This window comes from Dermacentor silvarum, chromosome 1, assembly GCF_013339745.2.
Source record: "Dermacentor silvarum isolate Dsil-2018 chromosome 1, BIME_Dsil_1.4, whole genome shotgun sequence".
NCBI classification, from domain to species: Eukaryota; Metazoa; Arthropoda; class Arachnida; order Ixodida; family Ixodidae; genus Dermacentor; species Dermacentor silvarum.
The window spans coordinates 319,840,909-319,865,958 of record NC_051154.1 but is presented as its reverse complement, the minus strand read 5'-3'; the positions used below and the strand labels follow the sequence as shown (position 1 = coordinate 319,865,958).

Genomic DNA, 25,050 nt, shown 5'->3' with positions numbered 1-25,050 from the left:
TTAAAGACAGACTGTAGGACGATGCCGTACACATCCATATTAACTGCCGCAAAAAGTCATTCCGATTATGATACTGTGCGCGAAAAAGTAAAATAATAGCTGGGGAGTCCCCTTTTCATTAAATAGCGCCAATGAAAAGAAGAAGGAAAAGCCTCAGGAAGTGGGGTACTCCCGAAAGGCAGAATTTAAGAGTGTGTGACGCCTCTCGACACGATGTTCATCTACGGCTGCGTCCTGTTGAGTCAGTCATCGCTGTAGTTCTCGCACAATGCCGCCGAAGCGCTGGCCGGTGATGTACACCGCTTTGTAGCCCCGATGGTAGCGGCACGGTACCTGAGCTCGAACGAAGCATTGCATACCTGCGCAAAGAAAGTTAAAAAAACCACACACTGAATTTCTACCGCAGCCTCTGCCAAGCACCTCCCAATCTAGTAACCATCCTTCCCTCCTAGCTACTCGTGTTATTCCAAACGCGGTCAAATGTACAACTTTTTCTTTAGCAAAGCTTTCCCGGGCCGTACTCAGAAAAAGTACTAACACAGAATCGTTAGCGACGGCAGCCGCCAATGGTAGAGAGCACTACCAACGAAAAGATTCGTCATTACAGCCGCACAGTGTACAACTGCAGTCTCGCAATAATTTGTCTGTTCCTTTGTTTAAAGGGATGCTGAACGACCCCTCGGGCTTGGTAAAAAAATAGTTGGCGGATAGCATACGCTACTGTGAACATCTCAGCAAAGTTTTTCATTCGTGCGCGGCGCGTGAAACTCGTAAGCGGAGCGCGAAGTCACCATTCTCTCAAACGCTCCCTTTTTCACACAAGCCATGTTCCCCACTCTTCTCTGGACGCTTTATTTCGTCATATGGCGTCCACAAAACGACCATATGACGCCAAAATGGCTAATAGCTGACATGAACACAACCAAAACGGGTGTCTTGACCTGCTTTTGTTAGTGTGCGCTTCGTCCTACTGTTACTGTGCATATTTAATAACTAAGTTTAATGAACAGGCTTGAGTAAGCGAAAATCTGCTTTCCAATTTTGATAATAATTACGTACTTCGGGAAGAAGCCGACTATAGTTTGCTCCCGCTCGGAATTTAATTTTGATCACCCTGCTTATCGGTGTCGTAGCGGTCGGTTCCCGCTAATTTCGACTAGATTTGAGCGTTAAATTAGCCTCGAACAAGGCGAAACTTAAGGTCAGACCACACATGCCCGTTTTATAGCGCAAGCTGACTCCTGTCCGCTACTCGTTAGACGCCTCGGCAGTCTTTCTGATAGCGCTTCAAAATGTGACGTTGGATGTGACTAATATCCGTCGGTCAAGCTGGTCAAGAAAAGCCGGTGCGCACGAAGTTAGCACGGTCAGACGGGAGCATTGAGTGCGAGCACGCACTCAAGCCCTGTCGTGCAAAGGTAAACGCTGCGCATACGCACTGCTGTTTCGTGTAGCTGCGGTCCGCTACGTAGCGTAGATACCGCGGCCAACGTTACTACTAGTGACCGCGGCCGCCGCGGGGTGCCGCGACGAAGCCACACTGTGGCTCCCTGAGGACAACCGCGTTTCGCTTGAGTTTGGCGCATCGTAGGCACCAAAATCGGAAGTAGTGGCGTCTACGTTAACATCCAAAATCAAACCGTAACTGGGCGCCACGGTGACGCTCACTAGACGGAGCGTTGTGGGCACACCCCCTTCCGCCGTACCCTTCTCAGTGCAAGCAAGGCATTGAAGGAGTGGAAGCACCGCGAACGCTGCGTCTCATTGCCAATAACTCCGCTTCTGCGGAACAGATTGACGTTCTTTTGGCAGCAAATTCCGAAATAGCCTATTTTAACTTCAAATGCATTTCTACGCTTCGATAAAGAGTGGTTCAGGGCCCCTTTAAAATGAATTGCTTTGTTTGGCGACCCGAGCAGTGTTGTGGTTGTGACCGGTTTTCTCGTCCGAGAGTGAGGTTAACGCCAGAGGTCGGGAGAGTACAGGCCGCTTCTCGTTCTCTCACTTGATAGCTATCTAACACAGTTTTGTGGCCCTTTCGTCGCCTAATGCCAACTAGCCCTTACAGAAGTGCATGCTCTTGAGTCAGGGGTTTGTGGTGTCCGAAGGATTAGATGGCTGAGGGCGGTGGTGGCACTGTGCGGCGTTTTTTCGCCGCCTGGCCTGATGATTGCGGGCCGCGTTGGTTCCGAAGTTGGCTGCGCGTCGTCTGCGTATATTGAAAATCTAGAATGCAAAGCGCGTTAACAACCGCGGTTGAACGCGATAGGCTGAAACGCCGCTAGTGACACTCTGACGTCACGCCGTGAGAATTATTGCCTTTGCGTGTCACCCACGATAGGTTAGGTTAGCTTAAGTTAACGCAAAAGGCGTTAGGTAGCGCAGCGTACTCTCACAGCGATTGCAAAGGGCGTGGAGCGTCGGCGGCGGCGCTTTACCCAGTCGGGTTCAACCGCCGTTGCTAAAGGTGCATTCACACGACCGGACGGAGTAGGAATTTTCGCAGCGGATGGCGTATCACCTGACGCGCGCGTCATCAAAACGTGCCGCCCTCGCCTAGTCCGGCCTCGCGGTCCGGATTGAAAATGCTCGCCGGTATTTCCATCCGTCCGTTTGGCAGTCGTCTGACATCAATTTAGCGTAGTCAGCTTCGAATCTGTCCACATTGGACAGATTGGCGTGGCTACGATGGCGTGTTGTCGGCTTGAAGCCACGTGTGTTGTGCAGCAGGGACCGCACGTGTTTTTGCTGTGGTGCAGCGAGAAAGGCGAGTCATGGTTGCGCGTGCATTTATATTTACTCAGACCGCGAAACCTGCGTGACCTCAACAGGCATGAGGTGCACAGGAAAACTCTAAGTGGTGAGTCCGTCCGTCCGTCCATCCGTATCTGTCCGTGACCATTTGAGCGCCAACCTGAGTCACTGGCTTCACCTGGACACCGGACACCTACGTGCCGCTCTTCAACAAACCTACTTGACGCTGACATGGATTACTGAGGATGCGGCACGGCGCATGCGTAGTACTGGCTATGTACCGCTCTTCACTGAAGTTCTTTGACGCCGACTTCGGTCACTGGGTATGTGCCACTACGGGTGTGTGCGCCGCTGTTCAATGAACCATCTTTATGACAGCTTGAGTAAGTAGGTATGCCGATCTGCAAAGACATAAAAGATCCTTTATATTTCTTCGATGCTTTCCGGCGTCTAACCCGCAACACGCACGGACTTTACGGCGGCGTCGCCAGATGACGCAGCGTTTAGATTGTAAAGGCCCAACCACAAGGAACGGATTTCCGACGGATTTTCGGCGTCGGCGCCGGCCAGCGGCACGCGACGGCGGCCGGCGGCGTGGAGAACAATGCGCCGCCGGTCGGCGCCGCAAGACCGAGCAGGCCAGACTGCAGCGCTGACGGCGGAAGTGGCGGTAGACGCAGGAGACAAACAAAATATAGCCTCCGAGATGGTGCACCGTGCAATGTGAGTGAGCTCGGAGGCCATTTACAAAGCGAGCTTCCGGCGTTGCCGTCCGCGAGTGCCTGTGCCTCGTCTGCGTCCCAAACAGCCGATCGCTCGCGCGTGCTCCGGCCATTGCAGGTGGTGCAGCTTTGTACGGCATCATAGATAATGATGTATACTCTTTCCAGACAGGGACATGCAAGGAACGCCGAAGTGCACACTTAAGGCCCGTCCACGTTACCGGCACGCCAACTCGCCGTACGCCGTTCGCGGGTCGCCGTTTGACGGTGGTTTCGCTCGCGAGCGGCGAGATTTCCTTGCCGTAGACAGGATGGGACCGGGACCCATTTGTGCTGCAGCTGTACAGCGAAGTGGCCAATCAGTGACCGAGGGGTGGTCACCCTGGCACCGACGGCAGCCTCACCGCCGCTGATCATTCGGCGGCGCCGATATCGTCGCTAGGCCTTCTCCGGCTCACTCGAAAGCTTAAGCTGACGGCGCTTCGGAATGAATCACCGACGCTCACCAGCCGCGACATTTTCTCACCGTTGTTGTCGCTCTTCGCTATAATTATACACAAAGAAGAAAATGCGCTGATATTAGCGGCGCCGTCGGCTGTGATGCGGGCACAACCGAGCCGGTCGTCTGCCGCCGGTAGCCGTGCACTGTAGCTGAGCTCGACAAGTATCGGAGCTCTCGTTCTTGTTTAACGTTCGACAGCGGATATAGTTTTTCATACAATGTAGAATTTACGCGTCACGTTATCTAGCGGAAAGTATTTTTGCTAGGAAAAGAAGCTGCTGGTGATGCTATCCATGCTATGCGACTGGTGCTACGTTTTTCAGCACAGACAACCAGCGTATATGTTTGCACTAGAGCTACGGACAATTTTTATGAAGTTTTAAAAGTACAAGAAGTCCTTGCTTAGTAAAAACAATTGTTCTGTTAGCGCAACATTTTGCAAAACTGTCCGGCTAAATTCGGGGCCAAGGATCTGGCCACATTGCGCCACGCTTGAAATACGTCGACGCCGAGAGTCTCTTGTGGTTGAGAGCCGTCAATGAGCGTCCACGCCGCGTGCCGCCGGCTGGCGCCGACGCCGAAAATCCGTCGCAAATCCGTTCCTTGTGGTTGGGCCTTAAAGTGCGAGAGAGGAGCGCGGTTGCATACATGTTTCCGCGTTGGCATTAAGGTGTGTCTTTAGATTGCATCAGTAATTATCGCATTAAGGTCCGCATTCGTTGTGAGATCGTGCTTTCTGCCGAATTTTTTTCCGGATGGATTGAAAGTAAGTGGAATGGGACATGTTTGCTAAGACTATCTATGTCAATTATACGGTAGCAGACAAGGAAGCATACTTATGAAAACGGAAATTATATTAAAGATCAGGTAATGGAACAAAAAATTATCAAAACTATGTGATTTAATAATAGGAATTCTAGGACAACACATAATTTTTGCAGCAAACTGTAGTAATAATAGATAAAATAGATTTATTTTACCAAGGACTGAGTGTGCAACCATGTCATTGGCTGTTTTATTGTGAGCTGTATTAAAGAACTATAACATTGCTAGCCCAGGTAGGTATGACTGCATGAAGTTGTTAACATTGCAGAAAAGAGTTCTTTGGATCTGTACAATTTATACAGCAGCACAACTGCGAATTGTTCTTTGGCTTAAAACGGGCCCCCGGCTTAGCCTTCAATATATCTGAGATTTGGAACTTGAAACTACGGCACATAACGCACGTAGATAACTTGCAGTTTATCAAAACAGAACAGTTGCAAACCGGACCTAGTATTTTCGTGCTGTCTTCGAGTGAGATCGTTTTGACTAAAGTGTGGTGTGACTAAGTGCCAACAATGGTAATGCGTTACCTCGATTTAGTTCTTTCATGGCACAGAATATCGTTGCCTTGTATACGTTTTGCTTTTAAGGCTAAAGCCTTATACGTCTCATGGTGAGATCACCGTTTCAAGGCCGTTTCAAAACCACGTCGTCGACACGAAATGGTCCTGTTAGGATAAGAGATTATAATGCGCACAAAATCACGATTAAGTGGGAGCCAGGTTGGAAGATTGATAAAGCAAATGAACTGAAGTGATAATGGGTATACCGAGAAGTGAATGAGATGAATTAAGGATGAAATAATGGTGAATTAAAGGGGTTTAGCTAGATGATACCAGTCAAGCGAAAGGTAAGGATGAGATAGAGTGAGGTAAGATAATGAAGAGTGAATGAGAGAGAATTAGGAGTGAATAAAAGTGAATCAAGTGGTGACAGGGTGAATCAAGAGTGATGAAAATTGGAAATTTGCAGTAAAAGAGCAAATCTAGTGTGTTGTAAGTAATACCGAGATGATCGGGTGAATCTAGAGAGAATCAAGGGGTTAGGGAGGGGGGAGTGACTTGCAAAAATGTGTGAGATTTGAGGGTCGAAGTGAGAGTGACTCCGCAAAAAACGTGCCGAGTCACAGTTCTAGTTTGGTGAATCATAGTAAGGGTTACTTGCCAAAAAACATGATGACTTGCAAAAGTGACTGTAAATTGGGGTCTCAGGTGGCAACCACTCGATCAGCAAAAAAAAATGCTGTGTAACGGTTCGAGTTTGGTGAAATAAGAAAGACTTCCAAAAATGACTTTGCAGAATGTAAAAAATGCGAATAGATAAAATGAAGATACTGTAAAAGAAATTTCAGAAAGCGTATAAAGTGGTCGTCGTGTAATTGAGTTAGCAGCGCTCCATCTTTCGCCTTCAACTCATATTAGTGTTAGCAAGGGACATCTAGTAATTTTTATTTTCATGTTTCCACGTTGATGCCTTGTGCAATATGCTAAGTCGGCAGCATTTGCTCCGCTCAATACAAAAATAAATGCATTGCGTGTGTCTTGTGTATGAGGTATTACTTTCTACGTGCAATATGTATTCATTTTGTAGAACGCCATGCGCTTTTTCATTTTTCAGGGAGCCCTGGAGCACATTTTGGAAGTTTCAGAAACTACCACACGGTAATCCCAATTCAAAAGATCACACTTATCCAGAATTATGGTGTGAAACACATATACAATATTTCAATTTGATAATAAAATCGTCTCAAAATGCCGGACCTCATGTCATCGATATTACCGCGTCGTCATGACACAGAGCCAAGTTTGCTGACACCATGCCATAACTAATAAGCTGGAGGGTTGGGCGCGATTGTTCTGACTGGGCTCGGATGTGGCAAAAGCAGGAACGGAGTGCGTCAATATATCATGATGTCACAACGCATTCACCTCCCGGGCATCGAAACTGCTTTGTAGAAATAATATATTTAGGGCGCTCTGGCGAATTGCCAGTATTTTCTAGGGCTTCGAAGGTTTGGGTCTTCGTTTGATGGAAAATAGTCACAAGTCGAAAATGTCGTGACAGTATTGCTTTAAGTGAACCTCAGCAAGAAAGGTTTCTTGTCTTTCTTTGCATTTCAGATGCTACTGAAACAAATACAGGAGTGTGGGAGTCCTGTAAGGCTATAGTATCCTAACTGTTCTCACTTTATAGTTAGTTATGTATCCCGACCACCCTTGCTTATGATAAGAGACCTTTGTAATTGCCTCAACCGAAAGCATAAACACCAATTTCGACGGAGTCAACGCGGGTCGCGGATTTCACTGGTTTTTGGATTCAATTACAGTTCCTGATAGTTCACCAGCAATGTAGGTTAAAGAAGAAGCATCTTTGCGTCACCTGAGCAAGTTTATGGGAGCCTAGCGTGTGGGCTCTAGGGTGTGTTGTCAAATGTCCAAGTTGAAAACTCTTGTGTTCTCTTGCAAGGGAATGCCCCGTGTACCCTTTTAGATACGACAGGTCGCATACCTCTTGGGCACGCATCATGTACTCCATCTCGAACTGCTCCTCCAGCGGTGCCATGTTCGTAGAAGTGCCAGCCCACGGGAACTCGACGTCGCGGAGTTCATCGAGGAGTGAGAAGAAGCCGGCCAGTATGTAGCTGGGATGTTCTTCTATGGTCGCCAACGTTAGCCGTCGGTAGTATGTGCTGCGGAGGGCCACCAAGAATGCCTTAAAGAAGTCTGCAACGTGTCTGAGAAATCTTGTTGGACGACACCAATAGCATCATCAGGATGCAGCGATTTCGTCATCATCGTGCAAGGACACTCGCGTCGAGATAAGCAAACTGCAACGTGTTTTTGGGGCACGCGTGACACCACAGCCACGAGCGAAACGGACCTGACAAGTGAGCGTACTGTCCCCGCTGTTCAGACACAAGCGAAAGACTAGTCGACCAGTAAAATCGAACTGCGCTCCAGCTATCGTCAGCCACCGGAAACTTACCGAGATAATAGCGCACAACACTTCGTGGCGCTGGCGTCCGTCCAAGCCTAAAGCCCCTATATATAAAAAGTAGCGCCATACACTTCCATCCTCCTCCATTCTACTATCGCGCTCGGCGCGACCAGCGCGATCGAGGCGCGATATCGACAGTGGCGCCGCCTGCGTCGGGCCTGCCGTGGCAGACGGCAGCTAACGTGCTACCGAGGAAATACGAGGAAAACTTCGATCGCGGCCTGGGGAGAAGTTTTTGAGGCGCAATTTTGCTTCGTCAGTCACTACCTGGTCTTAATAATGCCGTTTTGGAAGTAGCAACGCGACGATGCGAGACCGCGCAAATATCAAGTGTGCAGCAAGCGTTTGCGCACGCCGGATGGTTAACAAAAAAAGCCGTTTGCCCTCGCCTTGTCGGTTGCGGCAACTTAAGGCACAGCAGCATGCCATCACTACGAAGTTCTTGTCCCTAACACGTTTGATCCGTTTGTGCGTACAGCACTTTCGTCGCACAGGCCCGAGAATGGCAGTCGGAGCGCGCTGGAAAGAAAAAAATATACAAAAGCGCAACGCGTGCTTCCACGTGACACGGATTGACCAATGGGGAAGCGGAGGAGGCTGGGGCGACAGGAGACGGCGAGGAGGAAACGCCGGGGTGAGCGCGGTGGTGGCAAGATCTAAGAATGGCGCTACTTTTTATATATAGGGGCTTTATCCAAGCCCGTCCAGGCAACGCTCCGGAGCGTTCGTGTCAAGCGTGCTGACGGCGGTACAGCGAAGTTGTTGCAGACGTTAGACGACGTTAGACAAGAACGGCCATCAAAAGAGACGTTAAAAAAATTAAATTATGGGGTTTTACGTGCCAAAACCAGTTCTGATTATGAGGCACGCCGTAGTGGGGGACTCCGGAAATTTAGACCACCTGGGGTTCTTTAACGTGCACCTAAATCTAAGTACATGGGTGTTTTCGCATTTCGCCCCCATCGAAATGCGGCCGCCGTGCAAAAGAGACGTACGTACTATAAGTGTCAAATGAAACTTAAACAGTGGAGCACGTGGCGTAAACATAAGTGAATGTATAGTGTGTGCCGTCCAGTGAACACCATTTACAGGCGCGCACATCCGGCTTGGGCGCCGCGCGACCCCCCTATACTGAGATATTTTCGTTTCTCTTCTGGAAACGCGCTCAACATGATCACGCCGGCCACCATCGCGGCTGCCAGTGATACCGCGCTGCGCAAGTTTGCCGCTGATCGAAAGAATGAACGTGACGCACAAACGGGAAACCGCATAAGGGAATCTATCTCTAATGATGACGGTGCAAACAGCACCACATGCACCGCTGTTCGAATTTCATTTGACGCTGATAGCACTTATGCTTTCGGCGAACTGTGCGACAATACTCGCCGTAAAGTGCAATATTTTAGCTTCTCTTTGCTTTTATTTTCACTTTTACTTTCTCACTTTCAAATATAAGAACCAGAAGAGAAGCGAAAAACATCTCGCATTCATAGCGCAGTATGGCCAAACCGGATGTGCGCGCCAGCCAATAGTGATGACTGGACGGCGCCCACTATACATTCACTTACGCTTGGGCCACGCGCTCCACTGTTCAAGTTTCATTAACGCTGATAGTACGTCACGCGTGCACGTATTTGTGCGGAAGTGCAACATACATCCTCATTCTTTTAGTCCCTCCGCCAAGCGCAAGTGTGTAATTGAACTATTTGAATTTGTGAAAGTAAATTTCGTCCAAAAGTTCATCAAGTACCACTTACATACAAGCTGCAGACATGATAGCTTCGAATTGTAATTCGAATATACGAGGCAACATAATTCTGGTACACGGAAACTCAAAGCCAAAGTCCTTTTCCAGCTGCCGTTTAGGCGCTGTCTCAGCGGCCGCGGTCGCTAGGTGGCGCTACTGTTTTTGAGTGAGCACAGAACAAGCCCACCCAATATTTCGACTAACTAGACGCTAACAATTTCGCTGTTAAAAAATCGTTTACCGCATATTGGGTGCCCGTTAAAAAGCCCGCTTGTCGTATACATCGACCTTCAACCCGAAGTCTTCACTATGACGTCTCTAAAAGCCCGCGTGTCTTTAGTCACGTTCTATCCTAATAAAGACAAAAAGAAGAACGCTGCAGCCTTACAGTTGCGACGGCGGGAGGAGGTTTCACGCCCAGCACAGCGTCGCCTGCACTGGCACGCTGACGGAAATACTGGGGGAATTGTGCAGGAGACGCGTTTGGTTAAAGGAGGAACGCTGCGCGTTAGACTGGGCTTTGTTGGTTGGGTTGGGCTGGAAAGGGGGTCATCCATTCGGTTGCTTTCTGGCTATGGTGCCGGCAAGCTCGGCAGCAGTATAAGCGCGGCCGTACACGTGAATACCATGTAGTTGAGTCGCCAGTATCTCCCGCAAAAAAGAAACGCTGCAATATGCAGCAGATATGACAGTAATTACATCCCTGTAATTTAATTATGGTCGAGCCAAATACTTCGCGTACTGAGTAACAATAATGCGCTACGTAGAACATCACCTCTCTGTCGGTGATTCACTGGGTACGCCGTCTTGCATGAGAAAACAAAGTCGTCGTTTGATGCTCGGCTGCATTGGCCAAATTTCCGTGGAAGAGGTTAACAGGTGTTCAGAGAATCACACTTGTTCAAAGTTAATTCGGAGAACATCTCTAAAGAATATTTTCATGCGCAGACACTTTATTTGGCCAGTAAAGCCGCCTAAGTTATTAGTTAAAATTAATAAACACCAACGATTTGATAGGCTAGTAATAACTTTTTTATAATCTGACGAGAGGCTCAAAGCGAAATCTTGAAGTTGCCTCCCTGAAATACGCAGACACGCAGGGGTACCTGATTCGCTATGGCGTTCGTCTGCTCAACACGAGGTCGTGGGTTCGATACCTGGCCGCGTCAATGGAAAATCGATGCTGTGTCTACCATTGAGTGTACGTTAAAAAACCACGCAACACAAAAGATGCTGCAAGCCTACAATACACACACATACAATACTCTCACATATATACCCTGTGTTGTTTTGGGACGTTAAACCCATTCAATGATCAGAAAATAATGCAGCGTTGGCCAAGTAGAAGTAACGGAGGAAATCCGCAAATCCTAACTAAAATTTGAAATTAAATTCTGGTGTTTTACGTGCCAAAACCACGATATGATTATGAGGCACGCCGTAGTGGGGGACTCCGGAAATATTTGGACTGCCTGGGGTTCCTTAACGTGCCGCCAATGCACGGTACATGGACGCATTCGTATTTTGCCCCTATCGAAATGCGGCCACCGTGGCCGGGACTTGAGCCTGCGGCCTCGGGTTTAACAGCGCAATGCCAAAGCCATTATCCGTCGACGTCGGAAATCCCCAGCTCTTAACTAAACAGGCATGAAAGACAGAAACGAATGCAGGGTTGCTGGATGCTCCAGAGTCTTTTAAAAAGAAATAAGCTGCAGAAAACCTTCAAAACGGCTCTCCTTAACACCCGGCCATTGAAGCAGCTGCTAGACATCGATGCAACTGGTTGTAAGTGGCCACCAGCTTGGTTGGTCAAAGCGTCAGAGTTTATTTTAGTACCTGTTCCTAAATAAATAAATCAAGGGGTGGATGATTGAAACAGACGAGGGAAACAAGTGCTTGTGGCAGAGATCATTGGTTGGAGGAAGGCAATGCATTTTTTCCTGATCTATCATAGAAAGGTTTTACTTTTGCTGCAGTAGGAATGACTGCGTCGACGGGAGCAAGAGCATGGTAAAAGAACGCACTGCCAAATCAGTCAATCTCTGTAATGGATGACTGTAAGAAGCATATGAGCTGGAACACCACATATGTTTATTGGCCCTTCATTTATATGGCCGTACGGCTGTCCGTCGATGATACAAGAAAAACGGAATGAAACCCAAGCTCTAATTTTCTGTGGCCGAATTCAGAAAGTTTTTCTTTCGTAAGTAATCTCTGCCATTGGCCAACCGTCTTCGTTAATAATATGTCCAGTAGCAGGATTGGCCGAAATTTTCTCTTACGAACAATTTTAGCGTAAGAAGGTTTTATGAATTCGGGCCCTCGTCCACAAACTGAGTACTGCAAGGGCAGTTCAACATGATTTTTGTGCTTACTAATGGTTTCTCGATTGCCGACCGCCTGCGCTAATAACCACGATTACTAAGCGCCTGTTCTTACGAACCAACACAGAGAATATACGAACTGCTCTGTGAAAGAGGGGAGGAGACAAAGGCTTGTCATGTCTACCCTTGTTACGTTTGTTTTTCTCTTTTCTTTTTCGCTGTTTTTACGTCACGATGCTCCGTGGACACGGTCCAACAAACTTGCTTATTTAAGTGCCGTATTCGATTTGCTATCGCCGAGTGCGTCATCTGATTATCACGCCGGTCGCTGACCCAACTGGCGGGCACTCGAAGGCCGGCCGATGGGAAAATGTTTCAACGTTCAAGAAACTTTGCGAACACAGGTTGCAGACTCCCTTCTGTTCGCTGTTCTTAGTGGTAACGTAAAATTTAGGGAGACAAACGAATAACTCTTAACGAATGTTCACTTGAAATGAGCAGAACTGAATAATTTTGTTGCAATTTGAACGCAGCGCCAAAGTGGCGCCGTTTGTGTATTTGTGGTTCGGTGCCTCGGTTGAATGCGAACCGGCCGTTGAAAGTGTCAATTCTACAAAATGGTGATTGTATCGTGGTACAGATTGTAGAGATGGCGTATACGAACAGACCCAAATTGTCACCACTGTGCCCAAAGTGCAATATCAACATTTCTCATGAGGCAGCGCAGACCCTAAAAGTTCCAGACTGTTTTTTCTTATGCATTTGCATGGAGTGTTTGCGTAGAATGTTGCACCGTAGATACAGTGACAAATTAAAAAAAGCGACGAGAAATTACTAGAGCCTTGTCATAAACAAAGAGGAAGGCCAGGCGATGTCATAGGTATCACCCGACGGGTTCGGCACGATGCCAAGTACGCCTTGATCGACAAGGAATATGTGCGGTTGCCGCAACTCGCTGGCTAGCAATCCCTGAGAGCCAAAATAAGAGGTATTGTTTGCTTGGGAAAAGTGTAGCCATTAAATATGCATTATTACGCACCCAACATGTTATATGGCTGCATGTTTATTTTTGTGATGCTACATAGACGACAAGTGAACGTTTCCAGCACTGCCTCATTCACTCATCTCGTTTTTCCCTCCTCTTCACGCTGCTGAGCTTCTCTATTTTCCCCGTTACTCTTGCTAAGCTTTAGAAAGAATGCATTGAGATAAAAAAGAAATATTCGTAATCGTTATTGAGCAGAGCGCGAATTACGCTTGCGTACATCAGTTAGCGACCCTTAAGGATTGCCATCACTAATGAGCGTATGACGCCCCAAATCAGAAACTTGGAAACTGTACATTTATCTTAAGTTCATGTAGGTCGTGAACACTGACTGATAATAAGCTCAGCTCGAATTACAGGAGCGTGCCAAGAAGCATTTCCACTTTTCTGAATCGTTCTGTACGGTTACGAAGAGTTATAACATTTCTTCATCAATCACTGTGGTTTCCAGTGTTCAGCCAACGCCAACTAGATAGCACATGGCCTACACACGCCGATCCATGACGTCATGCTATTTGGCCCGACTGCCATAGAATCTAAGGGGGATGCTCCCGAGTAAGCAACAGTGACTTTGACGTCACCGCTTTCGTCACGCCAGCCTTGGCAATGAACATTTCGGGCCAGGTAGCATGACGTCATAGATCGTAGTGTGGAGGACTGTGCTATCTAGGTGGTGTTGGTTCAGCGTACAGCACTCACAAAGCGAGAGAAGCGCTGATTTGTAGGCTGATTTCATCAAGCAACAGAACACGGACTGCTGGATACCCGTATTGCACTGCCGTTTAGTGCCATTCCATACTGCGAAATCGCTGTGTCCTTCAGAGATAGGTAAGTAAACACGTCATGGGACATAAACTGATAAGTCACGTGGGTTAGTATTCTGCCTTTACTGATTTCCTTCTGCGCGCCTGAGTCGTAAATAACGTACGTTGACTCAAGGACACGCACACATACAAAGCAGCAATTTCGTACCATGGAATGATTCTAGGGAAATCAAGGGTTATTTGCGTATAAAATTTAGTAGTTACTTATAATTCTTGGTAAATATAGAAGGCACTGGCTTTGCCATTCTACAGTTCTGAACGAGGTCGAGCTTCATTTCAATGCATTTCAATGGGAAGGAACGAAAAACGGTTTCTTATTTAGATTTAGGTGCGCATTAAAAGACACCAAGTGGTAAAAACGAACGCGCACTCCTCCTATACGGCTTCTCTCATAGGCTCAGTATTGCTTTATGTCATCAAGAATCAATCAACCAATCAATTGTGATAGATAGTACAACAACATTAAGTACAACGCTAGCTTAAAGCTAAGTCCTTGTATTTGAGGCTAGCCACAAAAACAATGACTTAGGCTTAACGGTGCGTTGCTTTACGCTGTGCGTGAGCCATAAATACGCTACGTTGGGCCTCCCGCGTGCGTAAGCTGTGCCGTATATTTACTATTTATTATACGTACACGTAATGCACGTACATCACCATCGCGTAGCCGAGCATGACGGCTCCCCTTCGAAGTGAGATCCCCTTGGACAGACCCAGCGAGTCATCGTTACTACATTGTTCGGCTGCTGTTCGATTTCAAGATAAGCTGGTATACTCGCGTAAAAGTTCTTACGCTGCGTGCGACCCTGTTGCGTAATTAGCAAGCACGTTGACACTATTCTGAGAGCTCCAATATTTTTCTGCATCCGTGAGCTTTAGATTATACGCTACGCTAAAATGTATCCTTAATTGCCTCACGTTTTCCCTCCCCCGTCATCTTGGTGAAGGCTAGTATACGTATGGGTTTATCTCTATAGCAAACTGATACAGCCCAACTGCAAGAGGCCAAAGAAGGAAATATGAACCACGTGACAGGTAGCTTGCCCTGCTTTCTCGTTTGTGCTCACGCTGTTTCAGCTCGTGTCTCTCTTCCACGTCAAGCAAGGCCCACTCACGCGAGGGTGGTCAGTTGGTAGACGATGCTCACGAGAGCCATGGCCATGGAGCCCACGTGACATCTTCCTCCCCACAGCGTCCGGTCCGTCGCCACCGCGAGTGACTCGGGCGAGCAGCGCAGCAGGGCCACCACGAGCACTACGTCCGAGAAGAGGTGGCACACGTGAAGTAGCATGTCCGACAGGTAGATCAGCTTTCGGGGCACCACCTGGCTCAGTATGTTCCGCCTGCGCAGTTGACAACTTCGCTTGTAAGCAGTCTAGGCTGAAGGAACCTGGGAGGTGAATTCGTCGCGCTAATTTGAGCAATTGTCAACATTAAACGACGCACGGACCTAAAAGTTATCCTCCGAAAGCCAAGTCCTGGTGAGACAGAAACTGAGCTTAAATACAAAGAGCCGCGGTGGTCACACATTTCATACTGTACAACCAGCTTTTGCAGCGCTCAGTATAGAAATAGCGATGAAACCCTCCTGCAGATCCCTAAGATGATTTCTATGCAAAAATCAGATGAATCGCGGAAATTCCTCTAACTACAGACCAATCCTCTGCTTTTAGGGTTATTAACAAAATATCTGAGAAAGCCGCTGCCCCGCATTTTAAAGAGGTTATTTTGAAGTATAACCTGCGCTGAAATCAACAGTCTGGTTACAGGTCACACCACTATTATTCGGCTGCTGTTATAGTCTAGCTCAATCAATTAATACCTTACTGAACGCAAGTTACTATCTCTTAATTTTTAAGACAAAAAAATTGTAACACAGTTTACCGAATTCCACCTATACGTTCTAATATCGCAAGTGCGCTATTAACACACCTAAAAGTGTAATTGCGTAGGGATTTTCTACCCCCGCATAAAGTTCATAGACACTGACGACATGAAGATATTAATCAATGGATCCATGAAATATCAGGCATCGTAAATTACAGTGGCGCAGGGACGGCTGAAGAAGAGATGGGTTGGTTGATAGATGCAACTACATCCCCAGCCCTTGCCAAGACGTAAATGGCCAACCAATTAACCAAAGAAATATCAGGTTGCAATATACAGAAAAATGCGCATGTCACATAAGCCCGCAAGCAAACACACACGCGCGCACTCACACACATAAACACACAAATTCTTGGTGCGCTAATGGTCATTGAAATATGTTACAGTCACAATAGATAGCCATTAACACTGGTAACACCACATTCACGATGCCTGCTCCAAACTAGAGCCAGTTGTTAAGTATCACCTAGAGTTAGTAATTCCTTTCACATGACAACTCTACGAATTCTGTATTTTGCGTTCGGTAATTGTCACCTTTTATTTTGCGTAGTGTTGGGGTGGAACATACAAAACCTATACATACTATAGACCATGCCGGGCGTTTGCAGGAGCGTGCTAAGAATACCGTGGGCCGCTCAAATATATTGACAATAGTTCTCCTTCATTTCAGAAATTGTAGGTCTTCCTTTTGATCTCTTATGGAAACTGAGAGCTGCTACACATGTGTGCTCTGTTGCTATCTGGAGTCAACATTTTCGTGTGTCGCTGTTTATAAAATGCGGCATGGTAATACTCGCCCACTATCGTTTAGTTAGTAGCCTCAATAATAATCGCGTCAACAATATATATATATATATGAACGAGAAGAAAGGGAACCGAGAATCCCGATTTTTTTAATCATATCATGCCTAATGCAAAGACGTGGGATCGTTCCCCACCTGCGGCCAGTCGTTTTTTTCATTCACTTTCATTTCCGTTAATTTACCATTGCTTTCATTCAATGAGTAAGTACAAGTATTCTCGCCGATATATATATATATATATATATATATATATATATATATATATATCTTTAGCAAAATTTTTTGTTTTCCAGATTTTAATCTCATTACACTGAAGTAGTTCATCGTCGCATATATCTCATGAGCGGCGATACTTTACTGCATTGTAATGAGAATAAATATGAAAAACAATACATTTTTCAATAAAAATGTCGCAATATCTTTCCACTGCAGTCAAACACACAGTTTTCTGCAAATGACTGTGCATTGATTTGGGTCACGTTATAATGTTTTCGTACCTGGCGCACATTTTCGTTGTCCAAAATGTGTTCGTTACCTTATAGCAGCACGTACCGTGAAAGCCCGCGTATAATACGGACCCTAATATAACACGATGTAACATGCGGGAACAGGAATGCCGAAAAAACATTCCAGATCCCATGCACTGTGGGAATTAACGGTATGTGAAGCATTTTGCAGATACCTGGCTATCCAGCATTGTTTCGGGCTCCGCAAAACGATGCCCGGTGGGGCACCGTGTTCCTGCTAACAGGGTAGTTGTGTGGTGGGTCGCGAGCGGCAGCAGCATGAAGACAACCACGCTGTAGGCGGTCGTATGACGGCAATGACATGATTTCTACGCCGGTCCTTTGACGCAAGACCACGACATGGCGATTGTTGGGTCCAACATAGTTAGCAAACAAGCGTAAGCGACAGAAATTGGATTGTGACTCCATCCGCGACTATATGTTATACACGTACTCACGGCGATTTCATGTGGTGTATGTTAAATGGCCATGACATTTGTACTTCGTCGAAGAAATGTACTTCGTCGAATAACTTGGGCGATCACGAAGCCTCTACGACGTCGCAAAGTTTGTACGTAGCCTATAAGCCGCACAGTTTTTTCCTTGTGACAATGGAAAAAACGACAAAAATGCACGGAGCGCACGCGCTGAGTGTTTTTAAAAACGTTGTATTTGGCACATAAACACAAGTGAGGAAATCCTACACTTGTGCGAGCTACAACGCGAACAAAAGACGAAACTAAGGTGTTATTGCGCAACAAAAGGACAAGGACGGCAGAGAAAAATACACACACCAAGTGCAAACTTTCACCTAAATTTATTGTGCGGCATTATCAGTTTGTGCTTCAAGAATGCCCTTAGCAAATCTTGCTGCCATGTAGTGGACACAAGTTTTGAGAAGCAAACTCGACGTTTGTCCCTGGCTGGATATCCCAAGCAGATGCAGGTGTCTGTCGCGGAACGCATTTTACGAGAAGCGCGACCCAGCACGCCGAAACCTGTTGCCGATGTCTCTCCCGGCAAACGGCCCAAAGTAAGTGTTGTACCTTACATGCACGGGATATCCCATAACTTGAAAAAGATGGCCCAAAGGGCAAATGTAAGAGTAGTTTTTTCTGCTCCCAACAAGCTCGGCAAGCTTTGCAAGTTGACGGATCCAAATGCCGCCCCCCCGCCCGATAAGTGCACGAAGCACCACCGGAAAAAGTTCGTAGAGTGTGCTCACCGCGTGGTGTAAAACCTCCCGCTTTCATGTGGAAAGCAATACATCGGGCCAACTGGGCGTTGTCTCAATGATCGGCTCCGCGAACACCGCAATAATGTAAAAAATGGCACCGGTGGGTTCTTGGCGATTCTTTGTCGCGATCATGGCTGCAAGCCTATCCAGGACGAGTGCATGATTGTGTCCCGTGGTAGGACGCAGCTTATCCGGGAAATAACTGAAGCGCAGATGATTGAAAAACTGGGTGATAAGTGTGTCAGTTTCCCTTCGCTGGCTCTCACAGAAAAAGAACTAAGTTTCTTGGAGGCGGCATCACTTGACTCGTAACTATGTTACACGAATACGCTATCCTTTTAGTTCATGTAAGTGCATGCGCAGTCTATACTGCCTGACACATATAAACTGATTCAGTGGCACAATAAATTTAGTTGAAAGTTTGCGCTTGGTGTGTGTATTTTTCTCTGCCGTCCTTGTCCTTTTGTTGCGCAATAACACCTTAGTATTGGACTACCAGCTTGCCCGCAATGCTGCCCTCATTGGCTCTCACAGAAAAAGAACTAAGTTTCTTGGAGGCGGCATCACTTGACTCGTAACTATGTTACACGAATACGCAATCCTTTTAGTTCATGTAAGTGCATGCGCAGTCTATACTGCCTGACACATATAAACTGATTCAGTGGCACAATAAATTTAGTTGAAAGTTTGCGCTTGGTGTGTGTATTTTTCTCTGCCGTCCTTGTCCTTTTGTTGCGCAATAACACCTTAGTAATGGACTACCAATTTGCCCGCAATGCTGCCCTCAAAAAGACGAAACACAAGAGAGGTGACGTCACAAGAAGTGTGAGAGAGCCCTTCGTGAAAACATTTTATTTGATAATGACTTGCACCTATAGTAGTCCTCGTCGCTTGCACTGTACGAAGAGAGTCGGTCGCTCTCTCAGAAACTCGTCTTCAGTGTTTTCGAGCGCACTTGAAATCCCGCTCTTCTCGAACGCGCGAACGATGAGCTCTTTAGGAATGCAGGCCCAAGCATCCGCAAAACATTTAAAGAGCGCGCCAGGAGATGGCTGCTATAGCCATCGAAGCGGGAGTCCCAACAGTGTCTGCTGGCCACAAACACTGCATGTAGAAGCGCTTTACTCTGTCCTTGAAGGGATGGTTTATACAAATATCAAGCAGTTGCAACTAGGACGTCTAGCTTATGAGGATGATGAAGCGTTACATGAGAGATTCGCGCAGCTGTCGCTGCCCGAGGTCGTCCTTGTAACACCAAGAACATTTACAGAAACAGCAGCAGTGCTCCAATCCACCACCACCCCACAGATTTCAAACAGTCTAGAACAAGAGCATCGTCAATCCACACATTCCCGCGAAGTCGGCGTGGTGAAAATGGCGCCATATCGATAACGTCTCCTCTCATTGCGAAATCAAAGGGTGACAGTGCCTATAAAGAAACCGCAACTGCAGATTCGGGCTCAAAATTATTTCGTTTTATATATACTATGAGACGCAAACTTGACATACGAAAATACGAAACCAAAATACATTAAATTACGCACGGGTTCCTACGGTAGATTTTCAATCGTTTGTTATGTTTGCCTACTTACGATTTCAATTCTTGGACTCGAAAAACCCTTGCGCTATGGGCCCGATGAGTAATTTGCAAGTTTTGTGTAGAAACAGGGACAAGAAAAAAATCAATCAATCAATCAGTCAATCAATCTCCTTCCCGTGAGTGATAGTGGCACTGCATGCACGTACTCGATTAGACATAGCGGATAACAATGCGCCATTAAATACTGCCGCTGATTAGTAGTTGCTTAATAGTGTTTTCGAAGACATATGCTTAAAGGGTGGCGGTAGAAGCAATATTCGGACGTCCAAGTCTCTGGGCAGGCTGTCTAGGTGGCGTGGGAAACGACAACCCCAGGCACAGCTCGCTTGCGTTTAATTAGTAATTTATTGAGCAGTACATAAAAAAATCTGGAATTGTAGGCAAGGGAAGACTAACATAAGTGGTGCCTTACATAAATCAAGAAGTCACATACCAACCGTCGGGCTACAAAACGTTTGGTGTTTAAGCCTATTCCGGCGTATGCTAATGTTAAGTGTTCAGGAGCCGGAGTTACAGTGGCTAGAATGGGGAAGTGTGTTGAACGCGCCGGCTCGTGCCTGCCCCTTTGGGAGGAAACCGCCAGGTGGCGCTGACACACGCTTATACGTCGGCCGTGACGGCGGCTAGCAGCCGCAGTGCAAGGGCGCTGCGTGGAATGCGATCGTCCGCGCGCGCAGCCGAATATGCAATAACAAAAAAAAGAAAGCTTCGTAATGTATATTCTCGCTCGTGCATAGCGGCAAATGGCGATAGAGTGGCTATACATGCAAAGGCGCCAAAGTAGCAATCCGGTTGAGCGTGCGTCGATGGTAGAATGTAGTTTGATTTAGACGATTTGGTCCGGCTGGCACCTTATCGAACGCTAAGCACAAAATTCCCAGTGGTAACTCGGGAACAAACATTTTATTTTTTGACGCACTGTTTACGCAAACATCTAATTTAGAAGAGTGGCTCACAATCCGTTTAAAACAAACCATTCTCCGTCATCGATTATTTTTTGCTACGCGACGCACCTGAGCTGGTGCTTTTTTTCTCACGAGAAAAAACAATGTTTTAAATTGTTCACAAACAGTTCAAACAGAACGTTGTCAGCCTTATGTTATTCTGTGCTAAGTGACGCGACTAAGCTTCAGGTGCTTCTTCTTTTCACGGGAAGACTCTCTCTTTGTTGAGTGCCTTCGTGTAGAAGGGAAAACGGATGACCAAAAATAATTTTGTAACTTGGTTGGTAAGGCTGGGGCCATGCAGTGCACAGCCCAATATGACGTCGTTTTTGTGCAGACAGTAGACAAGCTCTTCCAAGCTGTCACTGTGCAGCTCGTTGTAACTGAACCACAACGAAAACAGTGCATGGTTTCAAGGGCGTCTATACAAATGAGAAGAGCTTCTCCGAAGGGTGAATCAGGCCCCCATTGACGCAGAACTTCGTGAACATCGCCACCTGTTCGATCGCAACAAGGAGTTCGTCAAAACATTTCTTGCACACCGACTAAAGGCTATATATTTACCCTGTCATGCAGAAAACTAGCCACGAGTCGCTCATCTTTACAGGGTAATCTTGGTCGGGTAGCATTGCGGATTCAAAACGACAGACTGGTGGGCTAGTTGGTATGACATTATTTACACAGTAGCACAGAAGCACACGGACGGCGAAAGAAACAGACGGGACACAGCGCTAACAACTGAGTGTAGTCGCGTTAGGCGCCTGTGTCAGTTGAACTTGCTACGTTGATTTGTTTGTGTGTCTTCCTTGTACATTCGTTTTGTGTGTCGATATATATATATATATATCTGCTCTCGGCCAATAAACACTCCGTTGTTAGCGCTGTGTTCCGTCTGTTGCTTTCACCGTCCGTGTGTGCTTCTGCGCTATACACTGCGTACATAAAGCATTGTGGACTTCTTTATCATGTGAGAAGCTTCTTCAAACTTCCCACTATCCAGCAGTGCGTCCTGTTCGAGGTCTGCATCCTCAATGCTGAGGAGAAGTGTCAGATCACCCCCTTCACAGTTGCCACTGCTAGGAGCTTTGACCAAATCGTAGAAACTAAGACAGTTCAAGGTGAGCAAAAATTGGGTAGCCGTATGATAGTAGCATCCAGACACGAAACAATGTTTTCATACCATTAGTACACATATAGACTTGCTGCAGCACAAAAAAGACGAACGTAACTTTCCACAGGTCAGGGTGGGCGGCGTCACTGAAGCAGCAGAGCCGGCGCGACTTGCATCAGGCGACGTGTCAACGACAGCGCGCGTCCCCTCGCGGTTCCCTACCAGCGGCTTCAATGCGCCCCATAGGCGCTGCATGCCGCTCGGCACACTTCCCCACTCTAGCCACTGTACCGGAGTTGTGGCTAACTTAAGGGTGGGAAGATGTCGGCTGCCATAGAGACGCAAGCGGAAAATGGACTTCGAATACACGGAACACCTCTGTTGTATTGCATCACTGTACAACTAGACAAACAGACAACTTTCTTTGTAATGCCTTATAGTTAGGTGCTGACTAGGTGGTTTCATTTCCTTCATAATAAACGTGGTGCTTCCGTCTGTTATTAATCTTGTACAGCAAAATGACGTAGACTGATTCATTTGCAGGACAGCCGTGGGTCATGAAAGCAATAGCACACGCCTTTGTCGACGTGAGATAATGAAATAGTGATAGGTCATCACCAGTAAACTCACCCCAAAAAAATGAGGTTAAAAAGGAAGGTCGTGGTGTACAGCACCACGTAGCTTTGGTGGTGCTTCGGCTTGACGGCGTAGTACGTGTCCTTCAACACACCGTAGGATAGATACGCCACATAGATGTGGTAGACTTCCTCGAGCGTCTCAGTCACGGCGTACCATTCCCCACTCTGCGAGAGAAACAGAAAACAAGTTCTGTGATACCCCGATTGAGCGCGACTCTGGTGACGATTACATTACATCGAGGAGACGCCTGGCTCTTTGACATGCGCTGAACCGGCCGCAAAATTTAGGTTAACCAATATAGTTGGTGCGCCATTGGACAGATCTCTGTGCACCTATAACTTGCGCTTTTTAGGAACAAAACTGTAAAGTTACGAAGTTTAGCACTCACCATTGTTTGCGGTTATCGTTGTTGTCCAGCGAACATGTGGCTCATACCCACTATTGTGGATTGGCGAAGAAATGGGTATACGTATTTCATAAAGAAGTAAATTATCTGGACTGCTATAGAGTAAATACTGCCGAAAGGTCAAATTGCATATTAGCCCGTTCAGCACGGTAGACCAACTCAGTCAAGCGAAAACTTGCCAAAAAAAGACAAACGATGAGACCAGCTTGTCCAGCTCTTTTTTTCTTTATTTCTTTTTTATGCAGGCATGAAGACAACTTGAACTGCTTTGTTGGTTCGCGCTTCTTCCGAATGGCGTGCTTTATTTTGTTTTTGTTGTAAATAACATCAGGTAGTGCAAGCGGATGTTGAAAAGAAGTTGTGAGCACAGACTGACCTGTGAGCAGCGAACCCCACTTTCGTCATTCATCATACCGTATTAGTGAAGCAACGCACTCACAAGGACTAAGTGGAGAGACACAAGCAAGACGATGCAAAAGAATTCTGTTAGAAATGTGAATGTTACTAAGAAACTCATTTTACACTGTAACGAAGCTGGGTTCAGTAATTTGGAAAGTTGGGCGAGTTGGTGATTAATCATCATACCGTATTGGTGAAGCAGCGCACTGACAAGGACAAAGTGGAGAGACACAAGAATACATGACACTCGCTGCACTCGTAACTATTTTATTTTAGAACGAACACTTCATCTTTATATACCCGTACACCCTCCAACGTCAAAGATGTGAGAGGTCAGATAAACAGCACTTTTACAAGACATATCCGTGCACACTCGGACGTCAAAGATAGGCAACATATCTTACACTCTGTGCAACCCTATCCTAATTGTTGTACCCCTAACACATTCAGTTTTAGAAATTTATTCTAGTGACCATCCAAGAAGGCGACCTCCCTAAGGATCATAAAGACAGATGGTTCACTTATACAACCCTCTTTGAGTGCCCACTAAAAGAAGAAAAAACCTGACCGGGCCTCCAGTTGGACTCAATAAGATATTCCTGGGCAGCGGAGCAAGCATCCCTGTAGCTGAATCCATCAACTATAGGCACCAAATGAAAAAATAACAGGCTCTGTTAAGTACAGGCCAGGTCTTCGAAGAAGTAGTTTCAATATTTTTTTCCTTGGTGCAGTAAAGCAACGACAAAAAGAAAGAAGCGTGGAATTCTTTCTTCCTGATTACTAAACGAGCATAGAGGCAAGGGTCGCAAACATGCCCTGTGTAAGTTAACAATTTTGCGAGGGAGACCTCAGTCATTTTTGTGTTGCAGAATTCGCTACGCCAAGAAACTACCAGGTACTTATAATATGGAAATGAACATATACAGGGTGTCCCAACTATGATGCAGCAAAATTTAAAAATATGCAAATGCCACTAGCTGGACAGAACCAAGGTAAAGATGATGGCCGTCGCTTGAAGATACTGGGATAATATTTTGCCTTCCGCCTAATTACATAATTTGTAATAATTATTTATCAACTTCTCAAATACTATAATTAGATGTAAAGTGTCAAAGAGAAAATCGTAGAGCAACATGAGAAACTGCCGATCAAGCTTTCTGTTGCAGAATGCGTGCTACATAAAGGTGTTTTTCCGAGCGTGAAAGAAGCCCGCGAATAAACGCAAAGTGCATCGAGCGGTCAGTCGCGCGGCAATTTCGCGTGTATTCACGGGCTTCTCTCACGCTCGGAAAAACACTTTTATGTAGCACGTATTGAGAAACAGAAATCTGTATCAGGAGTTTTTCATGTTTGCACGCATGTTATGTCAATCATGTGGAAACCGAATGCGTCGTCTGCTACGAAGCAAAGTGACGCGAGGTGCGTCGGTGTGATTCGAAGGCACCGCGTGCCCTGTGCAGAGTCTTTGTGTGTGCCGTGTGCACGGGCGAATTCGGCGTTCAGAGCAAGAAGCGTTCCTAATTTGCTATATTTTCCCTTGCTTCGTGACGTTCACATCCAGAAAAAGGCCTGCGTGCCGATTGTCCTCTGTCCTTCCTCTCGTTCTCATTGCGTCAGCGGACCGCCCAAATGTTAAGCGCCAGCGCCAAAGTGAATTCATCTGAAACCGAATCGTTACATAATACGGCCCCATGTGAGACCTATAGCGAGGCTGTGCATGTGAGAGCTTGACACAAATCTAGTTAACGCCGCTTCTATAAATCACACCGTGCTTTGAAAAA

General features: G+C 46.6%; 1 protein-coding gene across 1 annotated transcript; it reads right to left on the bottom strand.

Moving 5' to 3' along the window:
- Window positions 1–118: 118 nt before the first annotated feature.
- Window positions 119–22,941, bottom strand: LOC125942267 (uncharacterized). Its single transcript, XM_049660435.1, has 4 exons — window positions 22,853–22,941; window positions 22,456–22,628; window positions 14,853–15,080; window positions 119–359 (listed from the first exon to the last, which is right to left on the bottom strand). The coding sequence occupies exons 1-4, from the start codon at window positions 22,853–22,855 to the stop codon at window positions 218–220; spliced, it is 546 nt and encodes a 181-aa protein (XP_049516392.1). The 5' UTR covers window positions 22,856–22,941; the 3' UTR covers window positions 119–217.
- Window positions 22,942–25,050: the final 2,109 nt, after the last annotated feature.

Excerpts from the sequence above, each read along its gene's own strand:
- LOC125942267 (XM_049660435.1), bottom strand. Across the intron at positions 15,081-22,455 it reads TTTAACCTCATTTTTTTGGG|GCGGAACATACTGAGCCAGG; the intron begins GTGAGTTTACTG and ends TCAACTGCGCAG. Across the intron at positions 360-14,852 it reads TACCAACTGACCACCCTCGC|GTATGCAATGCTTCGTTCGA; the intron begins GTGAGTGGGCCT and ends TTCTTTGCGCAG.